At 46.8% G+C, this 10939-nt stretch overlaps 1 protein-coding gene across 1 annotated transcript in view; it reads right to left on the reverse strand.

The window, feature by feature from the left end:
* Positions 1-7: 7 nt before the first annotated feature.
* The window catches only part of LOC122551100 (RIMS-binding protein 2-like), a 20942-nt gene continuing 10010 nt past the window's right edge, over positions 8-10939 (reverse strand). The window contains exons 5-6 of the mRNA XM_043692744.1: positions 7452-7624; positions 8-917 (exon numbers count right to left, since the gene is read on the reverse strand). Of these exons, the coding sequence (XP_043548679.1) occupies positions 669-917; positions 7452-7624 (422 nt within the window). The 3' untranslated portion in view covers positions 8-668. The remainder of the gene's footprint in view (positions 918-7451; positions 7625-10939) is intronic.

The raw sequence follows: 10939 nt of genomic DNA on the forward strand, positions 1-10939 counted from the left end.
GAGGTTACCCAATGCAGAGGGAGTCGGTCAGGACATACTGTCTGAGGTTACCCAATGCGGAGGGAGTCGGTCAGGACACACTGTCCGAGGTTACCCAATGCAGAGGGAGTTGGTCAGGACACACTGTCTGAGGTTACCCAAAGCAGAGGGAGTTGGTCAGGACACATTGTCTGAGGTTACCCAATGCAGTGGGAGTCGGTCAGGACACACTGTCTGAGGTTAACAATGCAGAGGGAGTCCGTCAGGACACACTGTCTGAGGTTACCCAATGCAGAGGGAGTTGGTCAGGACACACTGTCTGAAGTTAACAATGCAGAGGGAGTTGGTCAGGACACACTGTCTGAAGGTTAACAATGCAGAGGGAGTTGGTCAGAACACACTGTCTGAGGTTACCCAATGCAGAGGGAGTCCGTCAGGACACACTGTCTGAGGTTACCCAATGCTGAGGGAGTCGGTCAGGACACACTGTCTGAGGTTACCCAATGCAGAGGGAGTTGGTCAGGACACACTGTCTGAAGTTAACAATGCAGAGGGAGTCGGTCAGGACACACTGTCTGAGGTTACCCAATGCAGAGGGAGTCGATCAGGACACACTGTCTGAAGTTGACAATGCAGAGGGAGTCGGTCAGGACACACTGTCTGAGGTTACCCAATGCAGAGGGAGTCGGTCAGGACACACTGTCTGAGGTTACCCAACGCAGAGAGAGTCGGTCAGGACACACTGTCTGAAGTTGACCATGAGCAATACCAATTTTCTCCACAGGAGTGTTGAGGGGAAGGTAACCCCGTTTCACCAGCTCATCCACCATCTCCTCATCATCAGCCTGGATCTCCGACACCATGTTACACGGAATCAGACCCACTCTGCCATTCCTCTCCCCATGGTAGAACCCATCTACATCCTTCGACCCATGGACCTGCCAAACAGAACACAGCTCATCACAGAACAGGCCAGCAGACGCTGGCATAGAACCACACCCACTCTCACACTCACTCACTTACACACTCTCACACTCTCACATTCACTCACACACACACTCACTCTCACACACACTCACTCTCACACACACTCACTCTCACACCTTGCCTGTGATGGACACAGTTGGTGATGGAGAAGACACTACAAATCATTATCGAGGGCAAAATAAAGTTAGAATCAGAAAATGAAGTAAAGACGAAGGAAGGAGGGAATTGGTTAAAACCAAGTTGTCCGATTGGCCTGTTTGGGTGGAGGGAACAGCAGGTTGATCAAAGTGGTGTAGCAGATGTGTACAGAGACTCTCTGAAGGGATTGGACAAGAGACTCTGCTGAATGTCTGGCCAGATCAGAGCACGTGGAATTCAGGGAGAGCCCACTGGTGTGGGTAACAGAGCAGAGGGAGGTGGGGGATGTTTTTCACACTGCAAATTGGTTTACTGTAATATTCAACAAGAGGCTGTGTGGGCCCACTGCTCCCTGCGGTATTTATACCTGTCCCAGTTTGTAAACAGAACAATACCTGGTACACACCAGCTAAGATCTGAATGCATTCAAAATGGTTCACACAAGGTCTCCCAGGATTGAATCAACTTTGGGAATGTAGAACTCTGGGAATGAGGGCAGGCTGGATAAGTTTGGCCTTCTCTCCATGGAATAGAGAAGGTCAGGAAGGGAGTGAAGAGAGGTTTATAAGATGGAGGGATTCCGGGACATTTACTGGAGTGAGTTGTTAACGCAAGGCCACACACTGAAAATCACTGCAAAAGACATGGAAGGAAGATGGTGGGAGATATTTTCAAAGTTGCCAGGTATAGAGCACTGTCCTATAAAGATTTACAAATGGATTCCATCACCAATTTTAAAAGGAAACAGAGTACCAGAGGATGAGAAATTGACAGGGTTATAAGAGGCAGGAAAATGGGACGAAACAAACACATTTATTCTAAGAGCCAACACTAGCACAAGGGGCTGAATGGTCTTTTTTTATTTCTGTATGTTTCTCTGATTGTATGACAATGAATTCCCACTCTGTTTTCAACCATATGGCAGGTTTGTAAATCCAGCTCAATAATCTTGTCCTAATTTCTATATCCCCTAGTTTTCTCCAATAATCTCCTGCACAGACTCTAATCATAGTAGTTTCACACTTTCCAAATCCACTCACTTCACAATGACAATGAATTAAACACCGCAGTCTCTCTTGGGCAAGGAAGTGTGAAGAGGGACAGCACTATCTGAGTTCAGAGGTGACATTGGCTTCAGCAGCTGATCAGCTGAAGGGGATGAGCCATTCCATAAGACCATCAGACATAGAAGTAGAAATTAGACCATTCTGCCCATTGAGTCTGCTCCATCATTCTGTCATGGCTGATAGGTTTTTCAACCCCATTCTCCCACTTTCTCCCCATAACCTTTGATCCCCTTGACAATCAACAGCCTACCTACCTCTGTCTTAAATATCCTCAGTGACCTGGCCTCCACAGCCCTCTGTGGCAGTGAATTCCACAGAGTCCCCACTCTCTGACTGAAGTTTCTCCTTGTCTCCATTCTGAAAGCTCTTCCCTTTACTCGAAGGCTGTGCCCTCAGGTCCTAGTCTCTCCTCCCAATGGAAACCTCTTCCCAACATTTACTCTATCCAGGCCATTCAGTATTCTGTAAGTTTCAATTAGATCCCCCCTCATCTTTTTAAACTCCATTGAGTACAGTCCCAGAGTCCAGCTGAAGAAGTTGATCTGTTCCGTGTAACAGAAGGCACTTTTGGAGCTGGTCTGGGTTTAAAAGGTGAGCTCAGAATGGAATCAGTGCCAAGAGAGTGGAGCTTCTCTGAGGGCCGGAACATGATACTGGGATCCTCACAACACTGGGTACAGTTTTGGTCTCTAATTCCCTAATGGGAGTCATGTACAGGCCTCCTAGCAGTAGTCAGGATGTGGGGCAGAAAATAAATCAGGAGTTAGAAAAGGCATGTCAGAAAGACACAATTCCAACAATCATAGGGGACTTTGATATGCAAATAGAATTCATGGAATGTCTGTGAGATTTCTTTGCAGCAGCCTGTGGTAGAGCCCAATAGGCAACAAGGAGCCCTAGATTTGGTGACGTGTAATGAGGGAGACTTGATTAGGGAGCAGAAAGTGAAGGAACCCCCAGAGGAAGCACTGATGGTAGAATTCACCCTGCAATCTGAGAGAGAAGTTGCAGTCAGATGGAACAGGATTCCAATTGAGTAAAAGGGAACTACAAAGGCATAAGGGAGGAGCTGGCCAGAGTTGATTGAGAAAGGGGCCTAATAGGGAAGACCATGCAGCAGCAAGGGAAAGAGTTCCTGGGGGGCAATTCGGGAGGCACAGCAGAAATTCATCCCAAGAAAGAGGGAGAGAGGATGAGGCAACCATAGCTGACAAGGGGAAGTCAGAGACAGCAGGAAAGCAAAAGATAAAGCATACAATGCGGTGAAAGTTAGTGGGAATCCAGAGGATTGGAAGGCCATTAAAAACCAGGATAACTGTAAAAGAAATAGGATGGAGAAGATGAAATATGAGAGTAAGCTAGGAAGGAATATAAAAGAAGATTGCTCGAGTTTTTTGATAGATATCTAAAAAGTAAGAGCGGCAAGAATGGACATTAGATGCCAGAAAACGAGGCTAGAGAATTAGAACAGGGAACAAAGAAATGATGGAGGAACCGAATCGGCACTTTGCATTAGCATTCATGGTAGAAGGCCCAAGTAGCATGCCAGACCTTAAAAAGATCTGTGTCGGGAAGGAGAGGTGAGTATAGTGACCATCACGAAGAAGAAGGTGCTGGGGAAGCTGCAAGGTTTGAAGGTGGATACATCACCAGACAGGGTGGGCTACACCCGAGGGTTCAGAAGGAGACACCTGCAGAATAAGTGGAGACATTGATGACGATCTTTCAGGAAAACAAGCAATAAGGGGGGAGAGGAGGAAAAATGAGGTTTAGCCAACTCGTAATATTAAAGAAGAATACACACTTTTTTTATTTTAAAAAAAGAGAAGCAGGAGGCAAGAGTGGACATTGGAATACCAGGCTGGAGAAGTAATAATGGTGAACAAAGAAATGGTGGAGGAACTGAATAGGTACTTAACATCAGTCTTCATGGTGGAAGACACCGGCAGCACACCAGAACTTCAGGAGAGTCAGAGGGCAGTGGCAGAGTGGAATGGATGTTAATAAGGAGAGGTACTGGTGAAACCTAAAGGTCTGAAGGTGAATAAACCTCTCAGAAACAAAGGGCTACACACCAGGGTTCTGAAGGAGATAGCGGAGGAGATTGTGGAGGCGTTGATGGTGATCTTTCAGGACTCACTAGAATCAGGGAGGGTCCCAGAGAATTGGACAATGGTTAATGTAACCCCTCCCCGTTTAAGAATGGAGGGAGGCAGAAGACAGGAAGCTATAGTCCAGTTAGCCCGACCTCAGTCGTTGGTAAGATTTGAGAGTCCGTCATTAAGGATGTGATTGTGGAGTACTTGGAAGTTCATGGTAAAGTAGGGCAGAGTCAGCACGGCTTCATCAAGGGGAGGTCCTGCCTGAGAAACCTGTTAGAATTCTTTGAGGAGTTAATGAGCAAATTAGACAAAGGAGAGTGAGTGGGTGTGATCTATTTGGATTTGCAGAAGGCCTTTGACAAGGTGCTGTACAGGAGGCTGCTAAATAAGATAACAGCCCATGGTGTTAGGGGCAAGGTACAGGCATGGACAGAGGATTAGCTGACTGGCAGAAGGCAGAGGGTGGGGGTAAAGGGGTCTCTATCAGGATGTTGCTAGTGGAATTCTGCAGGGGTCAGTGTTGGGACCATGACTACTCACGTGATACACTAACGCCCTGGACAAGAGATTGTGGGTATTGTTGCTAAGTTTGCAGATGACACAAAGATAGGTGGAGGAATGGGTAGTGTTGAGGAAGTGGGGAGGCTGCAGAAGGTCTTAGGCAGGCTGGGAGAGTGGGCAAGGAAGTGGCAGATGGAATACAATGTGGGAAAGTGTGAGGTGATGCACTTTGGGTATGAAGTGTAGAAGTGTAGACTATTTTCTAAACGGGAACTCTGAAGCACAAAGGCACTTGGGAGTCCTGGTTCAGGCCTCTCTTAAGGTTAACAGGCAGGTTCAGTTGGCATTCAGGAAGGTGAGTGCAATATTAGCACTTATTTCAAGAGGACTATAAGGGTAGAGATGTCCTGCTGAGGCTGTATAAGGCTCTGGTCAGAGCACATTTGGAACATTGTGAGTAGTTTTGGGCCCCGTATCTAAGGAAGGATGTGCAGGTATTGGAGGGGGTCCTGAGGAGGTTCACAAGAATGATCCTGGGATGAAGGGTGCATCATATCAGGAGCAGTTGAGGACTCTGGGTCTGTACTTGATGGAGTTTAGAAGGATGAGGAGGGATCTGACTGAAACATACAGAATACTGAGAGGCCCGGACAGAGTGGACGTGGAGAAGATGTTTCCAGTCGGAGAGACTCGGACCCAAGGGCCCAGCCTCCGAGTGAAGAGACGACCCTTTAGAGTGGAGAAAAGGAGGAATTTCTTCAGCCGGAGGGTGGTGACTCTGTGCGACTCATTGCTGCAGAGGGGGCTGTGGAGGCCAAGTCATTGAGTGTGTTTAAGACAGAGATAGACAAGTTCCTGATTGGTAACGGGATCAAAGGTTACAGGGAGAAGGCAGGGGAATGGGGTTGAGAAACATTTCAGCAATGGCAGAGCAGATCCGATGGGCCAAATGGCCTAATTCCACTCCTTTAGCGTATGGTCTTGAACACGGGAGGGATGTTCCTGATGACTGAGGAGCTCAGAACCAGGGGATCACATTCCAAGGATACAGGGCAGCTCATTTCAGACTAAGATGGGGAGAGATCTCTTCACCAAGAGAATGGGGAGCTGTGGAATTCTCTGCCTCAGGAAGCAGTTGAGGTCCTGTGGAGGACGCAGGAACAGGGGACTGAGTTGGATGATCCTTTGAGCCTGTGTGATGGAGCTCAATGGTATGGGACAATATGTCATCCAATGATGCCCCCAGGACAATGATACTTGGATGAGGAAGAGTTCAGGAATAAATCTCTGTGATTCCCACAGATCCTCTGGTTGAAATGGAAAGCTAACACATGCAGCCCCAGTGGACGAGTCCGTAGGGATGAGGAAGGGGCTGTTACACACAGATGGTCTCGTGTGAGCAGGGTCAGTGGGTCCAGACATCGTCAGGTGAGCAGGGTCAGATACTGTCCAGGTGAGCAGGGTCATACACTGTCCAGGTGAGCAGGGTCAGACACTGTCTAGGTGAGCAGGGTCATACACTGTCCAGGTGAGCAGGGTCAGACACTGTCCAGGTGAGCAGGGTCAGACACTGTCCGGGTGAGCAGGGTCAGACACTGTCCAGGTGAGCAGGGCCAGACACTGTCCAGGTGAGCAGGGCCAGACACTGTCCAGGTGAGCAGGGTCAGACACTGTCCAGGTGAGCAGGGCCAGACACTGTCCAGGTGAGCAGGGTGAGACACTGTCCAGGTGAGCAGGGTCAGACACTGTCCAGGTGAGCAGGGTCAGACACTGTCCAGGTGAGCAAGGCCAGACACTGTCCAGGTGAGCAGGACCAGACACTGTCCAGGTGAGCAGAGTCAGACACTGTCCAGGTGAGCAAGGCCAGACACTGTCCAGGTGAGCAGGGCCAGACACTGTCCAGGTGAGCAAGGCCAGACACTGTCCAGGTGAGCAGGGTCAGACACTGTCCAGGTTAGAAGGGCCAGACACTGTCCAGGTGAGCAGGGTCAGACACTGTCCAGGTGAGCAGGGTCAGACACTGTCCAGGTGAGCAGGGCCAGACACTGTCCAGGTGAGCAGGGCCAGTGGGTCTAGACATTGTCAGGCTGAATATCATTCCTGTCTCTCCTGTGGTGGGACAAAGTGGAAACCTGATTGGGAGATGATGGGGGATCGGATATGGAATACGGGAAAGATGGACTTGGACTGAGAGGTAACTGCACCTTGAAGATAAAGTAAAATAAAGCTGAAAAAGATCAGCCTGAAAAAAGGAATCAAACAACAAACAAATCTAATGGAATAAACTGTTGGAAAACTGGAAACGTTTGCAAATTATTTTAAAATTGTTAACCAGATGAAGTGACCCAGAACAGCAATGTAACACAGGGACGGGTATCTCAGTGAAAGAAAGAACATGAGAACAGCAGCAGGCCATTCAGCCCCTTGAGCCTGTCCTGCTATCATTCAGTGTGATTGTGGGTGATCTTCAATTCCCCCTCCCCACCCAAACTCTGGATTCCCTGAGAGGGGAAACTTCATGGAGTTATCATCCTCTCCAGGCCCTTCACACGATAAAACAAATACAGAGTCATTGGTTAATCAGAGCAAACAGAGGTCATTGACCTGCCGAGTGCTTTTGGCATTTTCTGCATTTGTTTCAGATTTCCAGTATCTGCGAGATCTCACATTATGTTACCTTGATTATTTGACCTTCTTTGAAGGGCAGTTCTTCATCAGCAGCATCAGGATTGGGTGACATTGATAAAGGATCATAATCAAAAAGAGCGACGAAAATCCTGGGCAGGACATCCTCACTGCAAACATCGCCCTCAGACTCTGGGGAGAGGCGCTCCTGAGCACAGGACCTGGCTGAGAAATGTACACACTCAGACCGACTGAGAGACTGCACAGGAACAGAAATGCTGCTCTTGCTGTCAACATCACAACCTTCGCAAACACAACTTCACAAGAAGACATCCCAAAGTATGTCATAGAATATGTCACACTTTTCAAAGCATAGATATTTTTGTAACATCGAAAATGCCACAGTCAATTTGTGCACAGCAAGATCCCATAAAAAAGCAATACGATTACAATCATCTCTCTTATTGTTATGACCCCAGTTGCTGGTAAGGTGGGACAAGTCAGATCCCAGAGTAAATCCTGGCTTGCTGGAGGTCTGTTTCATTGTTGAATTTGTTTACTGTGATGGGCAGTGACTGAACATGTTCACAAGAGGCTGCCAGTGTACATTTAACAAAAGAACACCAACACACATTACACATAAAAACAAAAAACACTTTAGAAGAACTATTTGAAGTAGTGTTATTATAAATAACAGAGATAAATATTTAACCCTTTTATATGTGCACCAACCTCACAGATGTCTCACTCCAGTGAAAGGTCCAACCTGCTTTCATCTGGAAACTCCTTCTTCAATGGGCATGGTAATAATTACTTTCCTTCCACCAAACATCTGCAATCGCCCAACACTTTTTCTCTTTAATTACTGTCTCCTCATGAAACTCTTCAACAAACTGCTAACACAGCTCACTTATCCCTGAACATGTGTTCTAAAACTTGTGCATTTAACAGCCTTATAGGATTTGATCTGATCATTATTGTCACATGTTCTGAGATACAATGAAAAGTATTGTTTTCTATGCTATCCAGGCAAATCATTTCTTAAATCCATCAGACTGCAGAATGCAGTGTCACAGCTGCAGAGAAGGAGCAGAGAAAGAGCAACGCTAATATATGAGAGGGCCATTCATAAATCTGATAACATGGGGAAGAAGCTGTTCTTGAATCTGTTGGTATGTGTTTTCAAACTTTTATATCTTCTGCTGATGGAAGAGAGTGGCAGAGAGTATTTCTGGGGTGGGAGGGGCATTTGATGATGTTGGCTGCTTTCCCGGGGCAGCCAGAAGTGTAGACGGAGTTAATGGATGGGAGGCTGCTTTGCGTGATGGACTGAGCTGTGTTCACAATTTCCTGGGGCCTTTGGCCATACCAAGCTGTGATTCATCGAGGGAGAGATTGTTGTCTTTACCCCATGCACTAACCTGCCTCTCTCTCTCTCTCTATCCTGTATCCTGTCTCATCATTTTTTGAGATCCAATCCACTTCTGTGGTGTTATCAACAAATTTATAAATAGGGTTAGAGCTGAATTTGGTCACAGAGTCGGGAGTGTATAAGGAGTACAGTAAGGGGCTGAGTACGCAGCCTTAGGGAGGGCTTCCTGAGGATTATCGTGGAGACGGGTTTTGTCACCGGTCTTTACTGAGTCTGTGGCTCAGAAAATCAAGGATCCAGTTGCAGAGGGACAGCAGGGTCCTACATCTCAGAGTTTGGAGATGCGTTTTGTTGGAATCATGGTGTTGAAAACAGAGCTAAAGTCAATAAATAGGAGTCTGACTTAGGTGACCTTGTAATTCATATGTTCCAGTGATGAGTGTTGGGTTCGGGAGATGGTGTTTGCTGTGGAACCATTGTGACAGTAGGTGAATTGTAGTGGAACAAGGCAGTCTGAGAGGCTGGAGTTGTTGTGAGCCATGACTGATCTTTCAAAGCACTTTGTCATGATGGATATCAGAGCCACTGGCTGCTAATCCTGAAGATGCACGGCTTGATTTTTCCTTGGCACTGGAATGATAGTGGTCTTCTTGGAGCAGGTGGGAACCTCACATTGTAATACGGAGAGGTTAACGATATCTCCCTCTATAAACTACAATAAAATAGGTCCTCATCTATTATAGTTTGAAGCCTTCTGATACTGGAATCTTTCTCTTAGACATTTCTAAGTCAATCAGGACTTACTTTCTTCTGCCTTGACTTTTTTGGAGACTGTTAAACTGTAGTATTGATTTTCTAGGTGTTTTTTTTACTCTGAATGACCCCGTTTTCTCTTGGAGAGAAACTTGCACATTCAGTGACCTTCTGGATGGACCTGTCCCTCTTTCTAAAAGGAAACTAGTTTCTGTCTCTGCCATCAGGTTTCATGAGATGTGCTGTTGCTGGACAACATCCAGTATTCCACACACCCCACCACGCAGGAAATTGATAGTCCATTACACAAAAAGAAATCCAGCACTATCCACGGGGTCACTGACACCCAGGGACAGTGAATTGTGGAAATGAATATTTCCTCGAATCCCTACAGTGTGGAAACAGGCCCTTTGGTCCAACAGATCCACACCAAACCTCCAAACAGTAACCCACCCAAACTCATTACTCTACATTTACTCTTGATTAATGCTCCTAACCTACATATCCTTGAACACTATGGGCAATGTAGCATGGCCAATTCACCCTAACCTGCACATCTTTGGATTGTGGGAGGAAACCCACGCAGATACGGGGAGAATGTGCAAGGGAGGAAACCAGAGCACCCAGAGGAAACCCACGCAGACACGGGGAGAATGTGCAAACTCCACACAGAGAGTTGGAATCAAACCTGGGTCCCTGGCTCTGTGAAGCAGCAGTGCTAACCACTGAGTCACCGTGCAGCTCATTTCCTGTCAATATCCTTTTGAATTGTACCCAGTTTCTGTCCGGGTGTGGGAACAGGTGGCCAGAAAGGGCAGACTCCACAAAATCCCTGTTAATATTCCGAACAGAGAAAATGACAATCCCACACAAAAAATCTACAATCCAATATCTCAATCGGTTAAGGATTGACTGAATTTAATTTGTTATTAATGGTCTGGCCATCAGATCTGGGTATTTGTTCTTGGTTTTGGTGGGATCTTGCTGTACAATAACTGGCTGCCAATATCTGTTCCACTGAAAGAACACAGGCCTGAAACATCACGTCTCACTTTACACAGACAATAACAGGCCAACTCAGTATCCCCAAAACTTTGAACCTAGAACAATACAGCGCAAGAACAGGCTCTTCGGCCCTCGATGTTGCACCAATCTGTGAACTATTCTCAGCTTGTCCCCCTACACTATCCGAAAATCATCCATGTGCTTATCTAAGGATAGTTTAAATCTCCCTAATGTGGCTGAGTTGACTACATTAGCAGGTAGGGCATTCCACGCCCTTACCACTCTCTGCGTGAAGAACCTGCCTCTGACATCTGTCTTAAATCTATCACCCCTCAATTTGTAGTTATGCCTCCTGGTGCAAGCTGACATCATCATCCTAGGAAAAAGACTTTCACTGTCTACCCTATCTA

Source organism: Chiloscyllium plagiosum, chromosome 6, assembly GCF_004010195.1.
Source record: "Chiloscyllium plagiosum isolate BGI_BamShark_2017 chromosome 6, ASM401019v2, whole genome shotgun sequence".
Classification (NCBI taxonomy): Eukaryota; Metazoa; Chordata; class Chondrichthyes; order Orectolobiformes; family Hemiscylliidae; genus Chiloscyllium; species Chiloscyllium plagiosum.